At 44.6% G+C, this 20,618-nt stretch overlaps 1 protein-coding gene across 4 annotated transcripts in view; it reads right to left on the bottom strand.

Annotated features, from left to right (window-relative positions):
• Nucleotides 1-13,449, bottom strand: part of LOC138100656 (protein eva-1 homolog C-like) — a 36,982-nt gene extending 23,533 nt beyond the window's left edge. For 2 of the 4 annotated variants that reach the window (XM_068998540.1, XM_068998543.1), the window contains exons 1-2: nt 13,030-13,449; nt 125-348 (exon numbers count right to left, since the gene is read on the bottom strand). In XM_068998540.1, the coding sequence (XP_068854641.1) occupies nt 125-348; nt 13,030-13,156 (351 nt within the window). In that variant the 5' untranslated portion in view covers nt 13,157-13,449. The remainder of the gene's footprint in view (nt 1-124; nt 349-13,029) is intronic. The other 2 variants (XM_068998544.1, XM_068998542.1) reach the window with 2 other exon arrangements.
• Between the last annotated feature and the right edge of the window lie 7,169 nt (nt 13,450-20,618).

Below are 20,618 nucleotides of genomic sequence, written 5' to 3'. Positions count from 1 at the left end.
CCAGACAAATCCTTCCAGCTGTAGCTTTTTTGGTGGTAAACTGCCATAGGTACAGTGTCATCTCATTCAAGGTTGAGAATACTTGCACAGAAACGGCAGGGAAACTGTCAAAAACATTCTGTACCTTGAGAACCTTTACAACGTGTGGTACCTGCAAAGAGGTGGGTGCCACGCAGTTCCTGGGTTCTGTCATCCTGGTTTCAGGCTCCCAAGTACTGCACATGTGGGGGTCCTGCCCATAAAATGCTGACTGAACACTGATGGTTGAGTGCCGAGGGCAGTGCAGGCTCAGGTGCTGCCCATCGCAGGCATAGGCGGTGTGATTCTGCAGGAGCTTCGTTAGGTAACCTAGAAAATATTCAGCTCTGTTACAACTAGCACAGGAAATTACAAGCTCGTTAGATAATAAGAAAACCACAATCAGTTTCCGGAAAGGGCATTGTAATCAAGGTTATACATCTGGCCCGCAGCCACCCGGTTCTCTGAATGGGTCACCCCTTACATGCTCTTAGCACTCCGGGCTGGAAAACACGAGGTCTCGTGGCAGGGAGTCCGAGCCCTCCCAGCACTCCAGCAGCAGCAGGATGTGTTGTACGGACAATACGTGGGCTCAGGCCCTTGCCAGTCATGGCTGCTCACGATCCCAGGGCATGTCTGCAGCAGTCAGAAGGGTATTACTGGGTTTTGTGGGCCAGGTTCTTGTATTCCATCTGCCTAAGGTACTCCTTATACCTCTTGTTAAAAGGTTGTGCTGCACTTTTGGGCTCGTGGGCAGTTGTGTTTCACAAACTCTTAAGTAAAAAGGAGAACAAAAACCTCTCACATTTTCTTGTGGGAACATTTTCTTATTGTGGCTGAATCAGGCGCTTTTTTGTATCATTAAAACAAAAATTCATTTTCTCAAAGAAAATACTGAGAAAGAGTTCACTCCTTTTAATTAATTAAAATTTACCCTTTAAATAAAATGTGCCATTTAATTTTCACACTTCTGCCTTTCATAAACTTTCCCCAAAGACAAGCAATTTTCAAAAAGGTTTTTAAATAGAAACTTTAGTACTCCAAGCAAAAGATAGGAAAATCATAGAATCATAGAATGGTTTGGGTTGGAGAGTTCCTTAAAGATCACCCAGTTCCAACCCGCCTGCCACCTTCCACTAGAACAGGTTGCTCAGAGCTCCATCCAGTCTGGCCTTGAACACTTCCAGGGATGGGTCAAATATTTCAGTTCTCTGGCATCTTTTCCAGCTCCAGCTGTGCATCTGGATAACGAAAATCAGGTTCCCTATCAGTTATTAAGTCTGGAGGAAGGAGAAGCCGGCTCCATTGTTACCTAGGTCCAGAGCCCAGGGGAGGACGGGAGTCAGGCGGATGCACCTTCCAGCACAGCAGAGCTGTAGGCGAGTTCCCCACCTCACTGACCTCAGTCTGAGCACTGGCACTGGAGCTGGGATGGAAGAAGTTTCATGCCTTGCATTTGCAGTCTGGATCTCAAGGAGACCAGTCCAGCAGCAATCCCCACAGCTTCTCACAGGTTAAAAAGAATAACCAAACCCACTACCAAATCCATCCCCTACATTTTCTGTGTAATTGAGATCACAAATAATTGAAGTTCCCTGCCAGAGCCCCTCCTCTCAGCCTGCTCCTGAGACATGCTGAGTGCTGCCAGAAAAATGGGCCAGATGCCCAGTTGCACCCAAGTGACTTCGCTATGGCCAGTGCTGCAGAGGGGCCTCCTGTGGCATTTGCTGAACGCCTTGCCATCACCATTGTGGCATAAAGGGCCACAGTGTCAGAGTATTCAGCCCTACATGAGTTGTGGGCACTCAACACCCTCAAAGATAGGACCCAATGTTTTTAATCATTTCAGTTCTTCAGGTTTTAAGTTACGTGGGGCCAAGAGTGCTGTATACAAAACAGTCCAGTATTCCCTAAAGAATATCAGCTATGCTGCGATTTGGATGAGTTCCCTGGCATCTTAACTGCTACTTTGATCCTGCAAATTCCTAATCCAGCATCTAAGCACCTTTCTTCAACAATTGCAACTATTCAATCCTTTAAAAAAATGTCTTTATAAAAAGCTTGCTCTGGTTCTGTACGAGCAATAGGGTTCACTTGTAAAAATGACATTAAATGGACTGGTGAAAATAAGACATCTTGCTCTCCAGCCTTCCAAGCAGCTTAAACATGACTCTGCTGTTACTAAAATCCTTGTGTATTTGCACACAATAAAGGATAAAAATAGTAATGGAAATTGCTGAAACCTAATGTTCTCTGATAACAGGAGTGGTGACGTAGTATCTAAATTGCTCATCTCACATGGTAGACCACGTACACCTGCATTTTTCATTACTGCACACACAGACACACGTGGAGCAGTCAGTCCTTTGCAGCTCACAGCCCATGCTGAGGAACAATTCCCACTCCAAAAGTCATAATTTCCTCTTATCCTTCTCTGAAAAACTCCAGGTTCTTTCCTGTCCTCATGCTGGCCCTCTCCTCGTAATGGGGCACTGCCTGCCCTGCACTCAGCAGTTTTCTCAGCAGCTGCTGCTTCTCCTCCTTTCCTGAGCAGTCTGACCTTGTAGTCACCCTGGTAGAAGCTTCACCTTCTTGAGACCGTGAGTATCTCTCTGTTGTGTACTGACTTCTGTCCAGAAACACATTTTCCCAGATGGAGCAAGTTCAGCCAAACAAGAGTGTAAAGTTGGGGGGAAATCCAGTGTGATCTCTACAAGTAATGACAGCCATAATGATCAGGAGTGAGGGCATTGTGAGGGTTGGACTCTTCCTAGGGCAGCTTCCTGTCTTTTCCTTTTGTGTTTACTTCATCAGTATCTGTTAGTTGTGAATTTGGGGAAAACATTTTTTAGTGTCTAAACATGGGAGCTGGAGGCTGTTCCTGGACTACAGCAGACCTCCAAGTCCTGGTCCCCTGCCTGTCAGGGAAGCCCTCACAAGCTCCTTGATGGCCAAGGCGATTCCCTTTCCCTGAAGAGCAGGGCAGAGGGATGGCTGGAGCACAGCCAGCATGGATGGAGTGAGGTCACAGTTCTGTGTGCACTTGGGCTGGGCAATCAGAAGACTTGTGAGTTAACGGGGTTTCTTACCCTGAGCAAAGAGAATCATAACCAGACCCTATAAGAACCTTAGATGACTTAATGTTTTAAACCTAATGTTGTTTTTCTTTCATTGTTTTTTGAGTTGGGTAATGGAGGGGGAGATGGTGTCCAGCTGCAGCAGTCACTTTTCCAAGTGTCATTCTGCAATGAGGAGGACTGTAACGTTTCTCTTTTTCCAGAAATAATAAATATCACTCTTTAAAACAATATGAAACTATACTAAAAAAGTTAACTACCATGAGAATTGTCTAAATTAGAAAACCTTGGCAATACTGCCATGTCCCAACAACATCTCTACACCTCTGTGTGAAAGCCCCTCTAGGCACTTTCCCATTTATCTAGGGCACACATTCATAAGCAATGTATAGGGTGCTCTGCATATGGAATCATGTATGAGACGTTAGAGACTGGCTCAGAAGTTAAGCCTAAAGCACACAGGAACAAAAAGATCCCATTGATTTGGAGGCCAGAAGGTATCATCCCACCCAACTGTCTGCCTAACCCAGACTACTCACTCATTGTAATCTTTTACTGAGACTCAAAACACCAGTGCAGAATCCAAGCATAATCCTTTCTTCCAGAATTAGCCAAATTAGTCACAGCATCCACTCTGTTGACAAAGAACTTCAGCTAAAAAAACCATAGCACCAGAGAACCACACAAAACACTGAGGCTGAGCAGCTGAACAAAGCTTTAAGCTTTAGTTTTTACTGAAAAGGAGGACTGATAAACAATCAAAAAAATTACTGACAAAAATAACTGGCATAGGAGAATAAACAGATACTTCTTTGTGTGAAAAAGAATTCTTTAAGAGGTTATAGCGTCTCATATGTAACCACTTGCTCCTGGCACAATCACTTTGAATAGCAGCAATAAGGGTAGCAGTGGACCTGAAGGTACAGAAAGAATTTTTTTTCACTCAAAACCTCTGAAAATCTGGGAACTTGGAAAGTTCTGTATATGTTCAGTTCAGCTTGTCTGCCCTGGCACGAGGTCCCCAGATGGAAGGATCAAGAAGAAGAGCATTTCAGGCTGTGAGCCCAATGCCCAGCACACACTAAAAGCAATCTCAGCATTGGCTCAGGTAATGTCTTTTGGGTAAGAGAGCAGCTTTGCAATGCAGTATTTTTAGAGGCTGAGGCTGCGTAGTCCACAAGGTATGAGGGTCCTCAGAATTGGGCCTTCATACACAGATTTAGTAACATCAGTTCCTGTGCATTGTTCAATTTAGTTTAATTAGCATAGAAATTTGCTGGATCACTTTAAAGACATACCAATCTATTTTAGATCAAAATAAATCCAAATAGCACGCGTATTGTTGTGGGAGTCCCAAAAGGCTAGTCCATCTGGTAAATCTCCATCAGCTCCCACAGTGATGTGAAGAATTGTGCCAACACTCATTAAAAATACACAAGCCAGATTGGTGAGTTTGAAGGAAGAGATTTCATGCAGTGATAACAGAATTGTTAATAAACTCTACTATAAACACCATTAGAAGCACAACTCTGATATTGATTGGTGTTGGGGATCCAGCTGCAGTACTTCTCCAGCAATATTTTCTCCGTTGTTTTGTGAAGGAAGCATTGAGAAATTAACTCCTGAGTTTCAATCCCCATCCCATCTGCCATACCCTCTGGTGGTCTCCAGAGGCAGCTATGCCACAGATCATGCTATGCCAGAGTTATTCTGTCCACAGGGACTAGGATCTGCCTCTTCACCTTGGCTGTCTGCAAATTCTGCCTGTGGCAGCTGGTTTTTAGGACTAGTAATCGCGGAGGGCAAAATGTTACCCAGGAAAGACACTGTTTCTAAAATTCATGACACTATGTTACTTGCTTCATCATTTTATTCTTTTTTATCTAAGTGCCTTGTAAATATCCTGTTTGACTCATTCTAGCCACACTCCATGTCTTTGATCAGTAAAAAATACACTTAGGCAGAAGCATTGTTTATTCTTTTTGCTGTTCAGAAATTAGCACAACAGTTTTACTCAGCAGATGCACATTAAAATCTGTAACTCCTTAATATATGCTTTCTTGCATAGTCACCAATCTGATTTAATTTCCCTCCATGGCTTGTTTTTTTCAGTGTGCTTTTTTCCACTGTTCCTCTCAACCCTTGCTCTCTTTGCTAGTGACTACCATCCTACTGACTTCAACCTTTCACTTGTACTGCAGAGATAGCATAAAAGGTTGGTTTTCTGTGCAAGGAAAATGTTTTTCATATAATCACTCTATTTTTTGTATTATCTAAATCTTTTTTTATGCGAGGATAGCTGTTTACTTGGAAAAACTAGGGATAATCTAATTTCTCTAATAAGATAGTGACCACAAAACCCCATTCCATTTCCAAATGCCTACTTTGGTTTCAGAGCACCCAAAGCTGTTGCTTTTCTTCTTCTTTTTTCAGTCCTTGAGAGCTGTCAGTTGCCCATTTCTAAAGGAGATGAAGCTTATGAGATCCTGACCTCTGTCCATCTGCCATTCCCTTATTCAATTCAACACCTTTTAAGCTTAATGGCCGGTTTCAAACCTGAAGGGCGCGGGGCTCGAAGAAATAAAGTTCCTACAAGTTTCATGGAAATTGAAGCCTGAGCTGCCACTTTCAACTCAGTCTCAATGGCTAATGCTGCAAGTGAATTGGCAGCTGGAGAGACAGGATGGTTATCCTGGAGAGCCATCAGCCTGATGCCAATGCAGCAATTTGTTACCACTGGCCTTACTGAGAGACAAAGGATTAAGTCTGAAAGAAAATGCTTCATTTAGTAGTGAGGATGCTTTTGGGATAGTATGGCAATCAAAGCAGTGATTGAGACATCGTCAGGTTTTTCATGAACTGCTTTATCCACATGTATGCTTTCCTGAGGAGGTTGTCTTCATTTTTTTCCCCTCGTGGATCGTAACATGAATCATAACCGTCTTACTGAATCTAATTATCACTGTGTCTTAAATCTGAGGGTCAAATTAAGCAAGAGTTTGGTTCCACCTAAGCCAGAGAGAAGGCCAGGTAACCAGCAGATAATTCAACGCAAAACCTCATTCACACCCAGTTTAGGCAGGGTTTCTTCAGAGAGCAGCAGCACACACAGGAAGCCAAGTCGTGAACTCTTCCTAGAAAAACAAAGCCAAGCCGTCATGAATAAAGAACAGGCCTGTAACTTTTTGGTTACAGTTTCTCCAGGAAGCACACAACCTCTTCCTCCCTGTGCTACTCGGCTCAGACTTGCAGTTAAGTGAGTTACATTTTTGCAGAGTGGGAAAGCCCATGAATCCTGCACTCACACACCACATGCCTGTTCTCTGTTCCTCACATCCTCCCACGGGCGTTCTCTGTCCTTCAGATCTACGCTTCCACATTCCCTTGTGTTGTCTCCTAGGAGTGATGCCTGGTTTATTGTATCCCAATGGCTTTCTGAGGAAACTGGAGAGATCCCTATGCACTACTGTTTTCTCACTCGCTTTCTGTTTTTATTTCCTTCTTGTGTCAGGAAGAGGCAAGTTGTTCTTGATCCCCGAAATCTTGGGTCTGCAGTAAACACCACCCTACAGTCAGTTATGCTTCTCTCAGCTGTTCCATGAAGTCAGAAGGGCGAACATGTGTCCCAGGACCTAATATGGAACTACTGCAGTAGAAAAGGAAGATTTTCTCCATCCCATCTAAAGAAGCTGACAAGAGGCATGGGTTACGGGTGACTTTAAGGCTCTTTTCTGCCCTTGCCAAAAATCCTCCGTTTAACTGGAGACAGAGTAGCCTCTTCTAGTGCCATTAACAAGAAGTAACAAGAGAAAGGCTCTGTGGGCAGCAACTGTTTCTGGAGACCGAATGAGAGACTCTTTATGCCCTAAGACAAAACACTTGTAATGTTCCCAAAGACTGCAAGTAGGAGAACCCTGGTGACTAGAGGAAAATATTTCTCTGAAAACTCAGATTTATGAACATGAACCTCCATGTTCATGTTCCCCAAGAGAGCCACGGGGCTGTTCATTGCCAGCTCAGAAAACAAAACACAGGTTTTGTTTTGCAAACAGAACTTTGACTCAAACTCTGCTTTTTTTTTTTTTTTTTTTTGGTAAGCCCACTTATATTTGACATTCAGAAAACAATCAGAAAATCTGAAAAAATCAGAAAAAATCAGTAAAAATCAGAAATCTGGCAGCTCACATCTGCAGTGCTATGATGGTTTATAGTACAGTAAGTCCAAGCTAGAAAAGCACAAATACACTCCCCACTTCACTCTCAGCGCTTGATGATTTTCTTTACAACAACGTTTCTTTGTCTTCAACTCAGTTCTAGACTGAAGAAATGAAAAGTCAAAAACCTGCAAAAATTCTGAAAGAATAATTCTTGTCTTCCCATCCAAGATTAAATACAATGAAGAAAAATAAACAGATATTTGTGGGTTGAGACCCTCATCCAAAGCCCAGTGAAATCCTTGGGAATCCTTCCAGTGACCATAGGCTTTCAATTAGGTCTTATATAGTGAGTGATGTTTTAAAATTAATTCTAAATTAAGAGCCAAACCTCACTGGTATTTAATTTTTTGCCAGAAGCCACACAATAGACCTTTGAAGCAAACTCTTGAAATGCCTAGAAATTCATATTAAATGACTCACCAATGTTGGACAAATAAGGCACAACCACGCCTCCTTCTGCTCTTCGGTTCCCTTAAGACACTATTTTCTCTGTGTTGGGTAATATATCAAAATATTTCAATTTTAGTTGTAGATTATGGCTGGCAGATGACAGAATTGTGGTAAGTGGTGACTGATCAGACAGTGCCTTCTCTGTCTGGGGACACTTCCAACAAAAGCTGAGTATTTATTTGGAACAAGTCTGTAACCCCTTTCTTTAATAAAGTTTAGGCTGGAAGCTCTGCCTTACTGGGAAGGATAGCAGCAGCAGATGGAACAGGAAGGCAGGGGGGAGCTAATCCCTGCTATTTATTTTTAATAAAAATAGCATATGGTGTGTCAGGTGCCAGCAATCTGCCCAGAGAGGACAGAGAGAGTTCTGCCCCAAACTTCCTGCCCCAAAGCTGTGAGAATCTGACAGACTCAAACATGGTGGTCTCTGAGTGGTGGAGCCCAGGGACAAGTTTTGTGTCTTGTGTCTGAATTCCCCAACATCTGTAGGGGCAAGAGCGTCACGCTACCCCTTAACTCATTTCGGGAGAGCTTTGGGGGCAGCATCCCTTCTTGAGGATATGAAGACCTAGCTTACTGTAACTGTAAAGGTCTCACAAAATCTGTAAGAACTTGACAGGAGCAAAGCTTTTGCTTCTCTAACAAGGATAACTAAATCTCATCAGAGGATTTAACAAAAAATATTAGCAAATCTAAAATGTGGTTTCATAAGTCAAACTTCCTCAGAAAGGCAAAAAGAACTGCAGGGACAGGCCTGAAACAAAACCTTGGGTCTCAGCACCATGATCTAAGCTAAAATCTCAGTTCTGACACATGCCTCTTTGTTCCACAGAACAAATCCCAGACCAGAGCCCTCTTCACTCGGAGAAACTTTGAACCTGACTTTGAGGTTTAACTCACATATTACTGAAATGAAACACATTTCTAAAATTAAATGTTTTTCTTTAAATAAAGCAATGAACACTTTCACTTGACTTTTACAAGGCAGTATAGAGAAGATGCATTATTGCATCACTCCTGCTAGCACTTCTTTAAATATCCTGGTTGAAGGACACGCTGCAATTGCCACAGTGAGTCAAAAGAAATGACTCAAGGAAATTTATATAGGCTTTTATCTCGCCAACACAAGGCCAACAAAAAAACCTCTGCATCATTGTGGTTGGTAGTGATTGATCCTGCCACGTTACTACAAACAAAGCATTTGCTCAAAGCGTTTGTTTGCTTTCCGTTTACCTGGGGGAATCTGGGATGGGTGAATGCCACAGAACTTAATGGAAACTTTTAATGCAGAAAGGTCACAGGAGCAGATTATATTTCTTGGGTGAACTGGTTTGCTTTTTCATTAGATCCACTTGTTTCTATGGTTGGGTCAGGAGACCAAGTCTATGGAGTTAAGGTGATGCACAGTTCTGTCTGAACTGTTTTGGAAGAAAAGACAGAAAAGTTGACACCAGAGGACAGAGATTAAAAGGTTCTCCCTAAGCAGCGGCTGCTTTCTGTTCACATCCAGAAAGTCATTCCTCACCCCAGTTATGCAATCACAATTACTTCATTTTTAGTCTTCAGTTATAGCCACATTTCTTGGAAGCTGCCCAGAAAACCTGGCTGGGACTCAGGTAAAGAAAGGAAGACTGACTGGTGGGTGAGCCAAGGAGGTGCGGTCAAGCCTGAGCTCAGAGCAGCAAGGAGAACAGAAAAAGAAGGAGGCATAAAAAAAGGGTGAATGGGTGTTCCTCAGTGTTGCCAGAGAGAAGGAGTTTGTTCCCAGATGGAGAAGGGGTCAGTTGACTTTGTCAACAGACAGGGAAGAGGTGGGAGGAGCTGTGGGGATAGGATGGAGAGCTGAGGCCTTTTCCCACTGCCAGCATGGAGAGCAAGAGGATGAGAGGGGATGAGGAGCAGTGATCCCTGCTGTGGGAAAGGTACCCTCAAAATGCCACCATCTCCAGCCAAGCCAGCTCTCCCTCAGCAGCTGGGCTTTCTATGGCACCGGAACACCTACAGTGTGAAATACTGTAAAGAAGTTTGCTGATTTTGCCAGCTCTTATTTCACCTGTTTTGAGAACCAGTCCTTGAACATAGAGGAGTTGTGAGGAAATGGCTGTCATGAGGCCCTGATGTCCTGAAAAACGGCCCTTCTGACAGTCTCCTGGGAGCCCAGAGTATTCAGGATTTTAGTTCCCAGAGACTGGAGAACTAGCAAAATTCACAGCAGCCCCCTGGAACGGGACCTGATCCAAAACATGAAAGCTGCAAGTGATCACTGAGAAAATAAAGATATATTTTAGTTAAAAGATGTGTTTTGAAGAACGGGCATGAGGGGAAGAAAATTCTCTAGTTGTAGGATCACTCTTATATTCATGAAGATGTAAGGAAAGGACTGTGGATTAAATCTCTCTTCTTCCAAACCTTCAGCTTGCAGTTTAAATTTGGGCATGAATACTTGGATTCCACTTTGAAAAATTATTTACACAGAGGACTGCAGACCTCAGAGCACACCTCCGCTTTCAGTAACCAATGAAACTAATAAGTATAGATTCATAGAATCATTAAGGTTGGAAAAGACCTGCAAGATCATCAAGTCCAACCTTTAAATTCCTTGTTTGTTTCTCCAAACTTCTAGAGAAACATAGATTATGCAGATTTTTATCGTGTCAGCATTACTTCCAATAAGAGACACGACTGAGTTGTTCTCACAGAGTTAAATTTTGAACTGCTGGTGGTGTCTTTATTTCAGAACATTTTTCTTCCCTAGCAAATACCAATCCACAAAATTTATTGCACAGTGAAGAAATGCCTCTCTAAAAAAAAAAAGAAATAGAGCAAGAAATTTTTTTCTCACAGTTAAAAGCTGGACAGATGAGAGCAAGAACCTGCAGCTCTAGACAGAAGAAAGGATATAGACCACAAATACAAGTCAAACTTATAAATAGAGTAATAATAACCCTTCACTATACACTGCTCCCAGCTCCCCTTTCCCAAACATCAAACAGATCCCACGAGGGTGCATCTTTGGGTTGTTACAAGCCAACAGTGAGGTCTGGTGATGAACAAATGGGCTCTGAGCAGGGTGGAACTGCTGGCACGATTTAACACTTGCATTAAGGGAACAACAGAGATTACATGGGCAGGTGTTGGAACCTGGCAGCAGTCTAGGAAGGAACTCTGGAAAGCTGTCAGAATGGTGGGCAGAGGAGGAGAGAGGAAAAGAGTTTGGGCTGTGGGGTAGAGGCCTGATTGCACTTGGCAGCTGCAGGGCACTGCCCCTTTAAACGAGACAGATTTGTGGCCACGAATATTCAGCAGAGTTTAGGAAAATCGAGTCGCTGTTCCTGCCGAGGGAGGGAGCAAATACGGGAAACAAGCAACTCTACAAATTCATCTCGAAGCTGCTGTTAAGGAGCTTGTAGGTCTTCCACAGTATTAAACAGCCTGGGGATGGCACTGCAGGGTGTCGTCTCGCCTCTGGCTGCTCCTGGTCCACAGTACCTGCTTTTGAAGCAGCTAAAAACTTCTCCCTATGCTCTGGATACATTTTTTTTAAAGGTTCCAGTAACATTTTGATCTCTTCTGTTATTCTGGATTAGATCTCCATGTTAAAAGTAAAATGCGAGCAGAATTTGTTCAGGCCTGGGAACTTCCCAGTCTGGTAAGAACTCTGGAATCTGCTTTTCTTTTCTATGTCTTATTTACTGAAATGTCTGCATGTCATGCTTAATATTGGTCTCTGGGGTGAGGTAGCTTTTTTTCTCTGATCATTTTACCTATTTGGAAAGCTCAGTGCACAATGAATACTGAAGACAGCTGTACTTCTGAAATTAATCTTGGATAACCTTATCTAAATAACATCATTTGAAAAATGAACAGACTTTTGTGAGAGGAACTTTCCTAGATAAGGGAATAATTTTTAACTCAGTGGCTAGTTGAAAGGGAAAATTTCAACATTTGTTTTATGTTATTGTGGAGAACCACCATGTGATTCCAAAACTAACATCCCAAACCAGCAGTTAAGCAAAAAAAAAAAAAAAAAAAAAAAAAAAAACCAAAAAACCACAAACCACACCAAAGAATGAGACAGCAAGCATTTAAAAGCCTTTTACATGTGAAAGGAATTGAATATGAGAAATGTAGCTTATCCAAGTACGTAATTCTGGTCTTTACATTTCATGGCTGCTTGCTTAGAAATTTTCAGGCTTGTGGAGCCAAACACAATTTTAAAAATTACAAACTGTATTTTTCTGTTGCTGGGAAAATAGTTTCTACAGAGCTATGACCAGCATTTTGAACTGTATCAACATGAACTACATTAAAATGCATAACAACACATTTTGGCTATTAATTATATATTAACTTTGTTGCAGTGCACTCAACTGGCTTTTGGGAAGTTCTGCTCTGTTCAATACGGGTAAGGTTTGCTTTCTGCCCTAGAGGCAGTTCCTTAAGCTTCCAACTGCCAGGAATATGCTGTGCTCACTGTGATACATAGGAAGGAGAGAAGCAGCTCTTCTAAATAACTTTCTAACAGCAGTGGGATGCCCTGGAGCACTAGAAAAGGTACAAGAGTGCAGTTTTCACAAACAAAGAACAGAGATTGCTTCCTCATCTTGATGGAAACGAGGATATTTTCCCAGTTCCTCCAGTCACTTCACTTTGCGCTGACGCAGCACCCTCCCAAGGATCACGTCTGTGATTTCTGGGTGACAGCTGGTGCCTGTGCTCGCTGCGAAGGGACTCCCCTCATACCGGTGCTACGAGGCTTCCCTCCTAGCAGAGGGAAGTGCAGCACTTGTTCGCTCCCTCAGGGCCCGACTCCAAGTCTCCAGGAGAAAGTGGGAACCTTTCCAGGGACTTCCACGCACTTTTGGTCAGGCCCTGGCCGATCCACGCACAGCGTTCTCACCGCGCAGCGACTGCTCAGCTCCTCGTGTCCCTTCCCACCTGGCCCCTCTGGAAAGCCTTAAACCTCTCCTCCTCCCTGCCTTCTTCAGGGCTCATCCGACCTGCGCTCCCCGGGGTGCAGGCCCGGGACACGGCCCCGCAGAGGGGATACGGAACACGGAGCGCTCCGGGGAATGCGCGGCTCCGTGCGGCGCTCCGGCCGGGAGCCCGCGGCCCCTGCCCTGGATGTGGCGGGTCCCCGCGGGGCATCGCGGGGAGCTGGCAGCCCCCGCCAGACCCTGCCCGCGGCGTGCCCGCCTCCGCCCGGCCCCTCGGAGCCCCGCAGCCGCCCGCAGCCCGGAGCCCGTCACTCGGTGCCCGCCCCGTACCTGAGAAGTCGGCGAGCGCCGCGACCTCCGCTCCGCACACAAGGACCACGCAGGACAGGAGGCGGAGGAGCCGCCCGGGCTCTACCTGTGCGCGGCGTGAGAGCTGCCCCGCATCCCCGTCCCTCATGGTGCGGGAGAGGGCGGCTCGGGGCGGGGGGGCAGCCCCGCCGCTTCACATGGTGCAGCCGCTCCCGGCTGGCGGTGCGGCCCCCCCGGGCCGCCGGGCGCCCTCGGGGCTGCCCTTGCCCCGCGCGGGAGAAGAAGGAGGAGGAGGAGAAGGGGGAGAAGGAGGGCGAGGGCGGAGCAGCCCTGCCAGCGGCCGCGGCGGGAGCGGGTCCAGCCGGCGCGGGCACTCGGGACGCGGGGGCGGCGGGGAAGGGACGGGAAGGGACGCGGGCTCCCGGCGGCGCCGTGGCGGGCACTGCCCTCGGCGCACATCGTGCGGCCGGGCTGACTCAGACCCGGCTGCACCTCGCCCGCCCTCCCCGGCTCTCCCCACCCCTCTCCGGGCAGTTCGCGCCTCCCTCCTGGTCAAGAGGCTGGATTTCACCGTCTCCCCCCTCATTCTTGCTTGGCAATGGTTGGAGGACTGTCACGGACTTAACACACACACCGCGACTCATGTGGCCACATTTCCCCGCTTGTGTTTTTCCCCAGACAGGTGCAAGGTGCTCCCCATCACTCCCTGTCCCCGCAGCCCAACTTCCCTGCTTTCCCTACTGCAGACGTCGTCGCCCCTCCTGCCAGACCCTTGTGCCGTTCCTGCCCTTCTTACACCTCGGCTCACGGGTCTCTGAGGGAACCCCGGTGGGAGCTAGGCCGGGCAGGATCTCTGGATGAGGGATTTCAGTGGGCAAGCAGCACTGACTCTTCCATGTTGCAAAAGGACTCTCTCTGTTTCCTCACTCTGATGGTGTGTGACACCATCTTACTGCAGCCCCGCAGTTTTACGACTCTACTTCAGCATGCCTTGAGTTTGAAGTGTGTAGGCTTGGCTTAAAGTTTTCACTGCAAAGTGAGGAAACATCTTGAAGTTAAACTTTGAGAGAGTTCAAGTTGTTCCCTGAAATCTTTTGTGATATGGAAAAGTGAACCAGTGAGAAGTTCAAACTAATTGTCATTGCAACCTGCTAAACTACCTTCAAATATAATTTGGTGCTTTTTTTATGATATGAGAGACTCAAGGGAATATATCAGGACACTCATTTCCTAGTTCCTATAAGAGCTCTCCCCAGGAAAGAGAGCTTAGAACTAACACCGAAAATGGGGCATGAAAGCATCTTTTTTTCCCGGGGCTGTGCTGGGGTATAAAGTGGGTAAACATAAATATCCAGCTGTTTACATCCTGCCATGCATGTTCATACTGATCTTTCTCCGGAAGAAAAACCTCACGAGTGAGTAGGTGAAAGATGATGGAACCAAACTAATTGTGTTAGATCTATTCATCTCCTGTTCCAACTGAAGTTGGAATGCATCCAGATTTGAATTTCCAAACTTTGGCACCTCTTTTCAGAGGTTACACTGAACTTTGACCAACTTGGTCTTCATGTTTGAATCTGAATCCACTTTTGTTCCTGACCCTCTCCCTCTTCAGACACAAAAAAAACAACTGGGTAGCACATATATTAGAGTATGTTTCCTTAGTCTTGGGCAGATAAGAGCAAAACAGGTTTCACATGAACCTGTCTGAGGTCAGGGGCATTTCGTCAACTTTTACTGAGCTCAGATAAATGGGATCAAAGATGCCGAAATAGCATTATAAAATCACCCTGAAACATCTGCAACTGCAAACACAGATGGGGAGAGAGAAACAGTAGCTCTGCAGGTGAAGCCGTTGCTTCTGGTCGCTTCAGATAAGGACAGTGTTTGCCTCTGAACTCAACCCTCTGCCTTCCAGCTGGGTAACTGGAAGGAGACTTGTGGGAGCCTCCCCCTACTCCCCTACTTTTTCCCCTTGACCTTGCCATACCTGATCATTCAATCTGACACTTCCTGCATTTGCTGTCTCAGGTCAGTCCTGCCAAAGGCAGAAATGAATGCTGGGGAACAAGTAGCACAGATTTTTATAAAGAAAGCATTTGGAGGCCATACTTGGATCCTCTAGAAAGGTGTTTAGATGATTAGGGTGAACTTACCTGTCTATCCCAACTTCCTACGTGCCATAACTACGTATCTGCCATAATTTTAGGTGAGTGCAGTCAGACCATCTGTGGCTTCAGGATGCCAAACCTCCACTCCCTATACAGCCAATGGAGAGATATCTCATATTCAGGCCACCTGCTACAGCTCTAACAAGAAGTGTTTCACCTCCTTCTCTCAGATCTGCTCATTGATCCTTGGAATGTAGATGTCAATAATGACAATTCACTCTGTTATGAGTGACTGAGTTCATGGGTCTGTGACAAGTACACCATCAATGCAGAATATATAAAGCATCAAAAATAACTGGGAAGTATCCCGTACTTGTGCTTGAAAGACTTTGAATCAGAAGGTCTGCAGATGAGAACTTGTGAATCTTCTCTTCACGGTAAGATAATATAGCTTTTTCTAGCCGGGTGGTGCTGTAAGCAAAAGACCGTCCCAAAGTGCAGGAATGAGCTTGGTATGCTCTTGGCACTGTGCAGGTATAACTCAAAGGCAAGGGCAGTTTCCAAGTGGAATGACTGAACTGGGAGAAGTTCAAAATGTAGGTAACCTCCAGGGAGGTGAAGCAGTGAGGGTTGAATGACAGCACAAGAGGCAGCTGGGTGCTCCTGCTTGTAGAAATCTGCTTTTTAGGGAAGCCTTCCTATGGAGGAGGAAAACCTTCGGACACTGGCTGACAGGAATTCAAGACATGCTTTCAGTAGAATGGCACTGACATTGTTTAACATATATTTTTTCCCCTCTGAATGGGGGCTACTTTGCTATTCAACATTAACCTAAGCCCAATAAACCTAAAGTGTAAAAAGTATTCCTGCGAATCTCTACTATTCCCTGTGATGGGTAGTGCTTAAATAGTAAACTTGGAGACAGCAGTGTGAAACACAAAGGCAGGAAGGGAGAAAGTGTTTACCGTGATGTGCAGAATGTGTCTCTTTGCCACAGCCTGGAAAGCAGCTCCTAAAAGCTGGCAATGCTCAGTAGCTGGAAGACAATACAACTAATCCAGACATGCTCAGCATGTAGAATTACAGAATCTCAGCCTTGTCCTTTCCTCACAAGCAACAGGAATTAGGTTCCTTTTTTTCCCCAAAGAAAAATATCACATAAGTTAGCCCATAAGTTAGAATCCAGGAGAGATATCATGTCTGCTTCAGACAGTTTCCCTCTTCTGAACGTGGGGAGAAAAGAAATAATTTCACAGTGTCAGAAATGCAGGAATTGTGTTGTTGCATGGAAGCTTTGCAAAGGCAAAGCCAAAATCTGAGCACTTAACTTCTTTTTCTCCATATTATTAATTTTTCCCTGAACTTCAGCCAAACTGCCAATTTGGAATTCATATCATGGCTTAGTGTATGGAAATTCCAATAAAATTAGTGCTGTCAGTTAAGAAGTAAACAATGTGAAATAAAAGAAAGTGAATGGGAGAAAAAGAATGCAGAATAAAATAGACAGTTGAGTTAGATGGCCTAAAATTTTCTGTTAGTGAAAAAAATCACTAGATCCATTGTACAATAACAAAAATTGTCAGAAAAATATCTCAGAAATACTTTTTCACACACACATATACACACACACAAACACGCACATGTCTGTGTGTATGTACACTTCTCCCCACTATATCCCTTACTGCTTTTTCTTCCTGCTTTCTCCCCTATAATTTTTTTAGGAGCTGATATATGTAGTTTTCATTCTATTCTCCCAGAATAAAGTTTCAAAGGAGTTCTCTGACGTTCTTTTTGGCTTTTGAGGATTAAAACAAAAAAATAAAATCAAAGAACAAAACCCCAGACTTTTCCCACATTTTTAAAAGCTTTATATTCCTGCATTCTGACACAGACAGAATCTACAGGACAGTTCAAACAAGTGGGTTGCTATCCTCTCTGTTTCTATGGAAATGAGTGTCAGACCAGTTAAAACATAGCACATTACAGTAATCACTATATGGTGATTATTTAAAATAACAGCACATTTTTCCCAATCCAGGCTCTACTTCTATGGATACAAGCTGAAAATAATTGTAGAGAAGCATGTTCCATAGTTTTTTTATAATTCTAAATGTGTTTTGGAGGCTGTAAGTTGTCACAAGGTGCTATGGATAATAAGATCTAACAAGATCTTCAAGTGTGCTGTAATTTGAACTTGAGAGGACCAGTTCTGTGAGCCAGAGTTAGGAAACTTTCTTGTGCGTGTAAGTAGAAGTTTGAATGAATATTGAGTGCTGTACTTAACCCAGCAGGTTTAGAAGGAGGGGAAATATTTGCTGTTTTCTGCTGTTTTTTGACTCGCTTCAGAGAGAGCAAACTCACCTGAACAAGTTTTGAGTTTTGTGTTCATGAGCTGCTCCTTGACCAAACTAGTCATAACACCATAGAGACCCTGACCAAGGGTCATAACACCAGTCATGACACTGGTCATAACATCTTAAAGACCAAGACAGAAGATGTGACCTATGAAGTCTGTAAAGCCAATCTCCTCACATTTCATTTGGAATGAAACCTCACTCCATTTCCTCACCACTTGCAGCAGAAAGTCCCCACTCCTCATCCTTCTGAATGCTGCCAGTCTTGCTGGCACTTCTCCTGTACACAGATTATTTTTTCTAGCAGTGCACCTGGCACTTGTATAGACACGAAGTAAGAGGCATGCCCCATCTTACAGAGCTTACTGCTGGAAACAAGAGAAAACATGACCTAAGGTGGAGGCAGAACAAATGCTCCAAGGGAAAGGTCCTGGCTTTGTTGTTCTTGCCCTCTTAAAGCACCCAAGTCATCCCTGGTAAACTCCTGACATGGCACTTCAAAGACACATGGGAAAGACTATGTGTCTTGCCTCTCAGTTTAGGAAGGACATTAGGACAGAGTGGCTGGGTGGATCACAGCCTTGGAAATCAACTCCTTTGTGAAAGTGCTTTATTATGGGTGTATGAGCCTGCCTTTGATGGGTTGTTGTCACTGTTCCCCTTTAATAAGTATTTAAGCTAAGATTTTCCAAAATGACTAATGGTTATGTAGTTGAAATTCAAGACTGAAGCTTTTTAAAGCCACAGAATCAATGTCAAAACACTGAAAAAGCTGTGGCTTTTCCAAGAGCCTTGAAAACATCAGGCTTCAAGGTCTCTCGAGTTAGGTATGCAAAGGCATGGAAAACTGGTAGTGTTTCAGAAAAGAGTAGCTCATATCAATATCTAATCAGTGAAAGTTAATAGTTTTGAGATCCAGACCTCAGGCTAATTCAACCTGAGCACTGTGAAATTAGAACCAAATAACAGAATTTGACAATAATATTGCAGCGATTCTAAGTGCCTGCTTTTCCTATCAGGACTGTAAGGGCTTCCTGGTAAATTCTGTGACTCAGTGACTGTGTCAAACTAGCTCAGACTGGATGATGCTTGAAGATTATTCCATGTGTAGAAGGTGGGAAGGATTTCAGTCCACAGAAGATATCTCAAGCATCGCAATAGATACTCAGAGCTGCTTTCAGCACATACCTCCTCTAGCTCTTCACAGCCTGCTCATTGACCTCCACACTTTTCTCTCCCCTTCTTTTCTGATCTTTCCACCCATCTTCAGCACCTGGGCACACAGCCCAATTCCAGACTCACATCATGCTCTGACTCAAACCCCTGGTGCTCATAATGCCTTGTGGACAGGTCCTTCCATATCGACAGGCTCTAGTATTCCTTGTGGGAGGAAGATAAACTGCCATTAGTCAGCCTTTAAAATGCACTCCTTGCACTCCAGCTAAAATAACCATGGGACTGGGGGAGGAAGAGGAAAAGGAGGAGGGGTGATTTTGTTTTACAGCATCAAGAGTGAAAAAAGTTGTGGTTTTACTTCAGCCTTACCGGCTCTCATCTCCTGGGTTCACACACTGTACCTGCACATCACCTGGACTCCTCGACGCCAAACTTGTGGAATTCAGGCTCTGCAATGACTGTCTCCAAGTGTGTGAGCTAGCACTGGGCTGATCCGAGCAAGGATCATGGGAGTATGGGGCACAGGGCATTTGGACATGTGATGACAAAGAAGTGATAGTGTTGGGAACATCCCCTTCTCAGGAGGCTGTGCTGAGGAAGTGGTCCTGGTATCCCATCTCTTGGCAGCATCCACCCTCTCTCCTTCTGTGACCCCATGCCTCAGGAAAGCAGGAAGATTTGACAAAGAGCTCTATTTCACACTTGAAATTTTGGGAAAAACGAAAGGAAAGTTTTCTGTGGAATAATTGTGTAAACTAAGAGTGAACATTGAGAACTACAGTTTTAAAGATGTGATTTTGGATTAAATCCATTCCCTCTGAATGCTTTCTATAGTTAATTTATACATATAATGAAAAAATTATTTTAAGAAACGAATGCATTTCCTACCGAAGTAGTGTAAGGTAGGGGACCACAACTCACATATGGCCTTGAAGTGAAACCACCACAGGGGTTACTGTAACTGGGGCTCCAGTGCCCAAATACCAGTGGGTTTAAAGAACAGGTTTGGGCTGGGATTAGCATGGGCTGTACAGCTGTGCTCAGGCAGAGGCGTGTCAGCACTCTGACTCAGAGGTAGTCCCTCATCTGTAGGGAGAGGTTGTAGGTCCGGAGATCAGGCTGAATTTGGGAAGGGTCATGAGGACGTATTTAGGGAATGATGTAAATGCATATCAAGAGACTTAATCTGGAGGGGTGGCAAGTATTAGCTATAGAACAGCAAGCATCTACAGCTAAAGGCTGGAGATAGGGACTGGCTAAGCAGGACAGGAGTGTTTAAGGCTGAAATCAGAACAGAAACCTTGGTGAAGCCTTTGCATAAGAAATGGCCTTATCTGCCAAATCAGATTTTTGTGTTCAGGGTTGCATGAGTGAGGATCCTGCAGAGAAGAAAAAGGTTCTGGTTTGGGAGGCAAAGGCAAGTTAGGCAGGACTGCAGGGCTGGAGCTTGGCTGTTTACATACTGTTCAGGGCAGTAAAGTCTTCAGAGGTCGTGTTGTGGCTGAGGCAGGAAAGGGTCGCTTGGCTCAATTAGTCTCATATCTAGAACTGTTCCTTGAACAAGATGGAGAGCTGAGGTTCATGCAAGGGACCAGGAATTGTTTTTCAGACTAGAAAATGCCAGAGGGGCAGTGTGTAACTTGGATATGATGATATGTTCATCTGGCAAGAATTTCGATTTTCTGAAAACTGGGCAGCTCAGAAGTTACTACTTGACTCATTCGCTGCTTCCATCTGTTGCACACGTAAGCACAACAGAGCAGATGCATTTTGTCTGAGCCTGACCTCTTTGACTGGCCCTCCATAAATGCAGCTTGCCAAAAAAACAGACTTGGGGGAGGAAAGTTGTCAGATAGAATAGAGAAAGACAAGGACACAGGCTTCAAAGTGCACTCCAGCAGAACATGGACGTGACCTGGACGGAAGTGAAACCAGCAGTCTGCTTCTCCAGCCTCCTGGAAGCCTCTAC

This window comes from Aphelocoma coerulescens, unplaced genomic scaffold (assembly GCF_041296385.1).
Source record: "Aphelocoma coerulescens isolate FSJ_1873_10779 unplaced genomic scaffold, UR_Acoe_1.0 HiC_scaffold_123, whole genome shotgun sequence".
Classification (NCBI taxonomy): domain Eukaryota; kingdom Metazoa; phylum Chordata; class Aves; order Passeriformes; family Corvidae; genus Aphelocoma; species Aphelocoma coerulescens.
The sequence above is the reverse complement of the archived record's forward strand: the minus strand, read 5'-3'. Positions and strand labels throughout refer to the sequence as shown.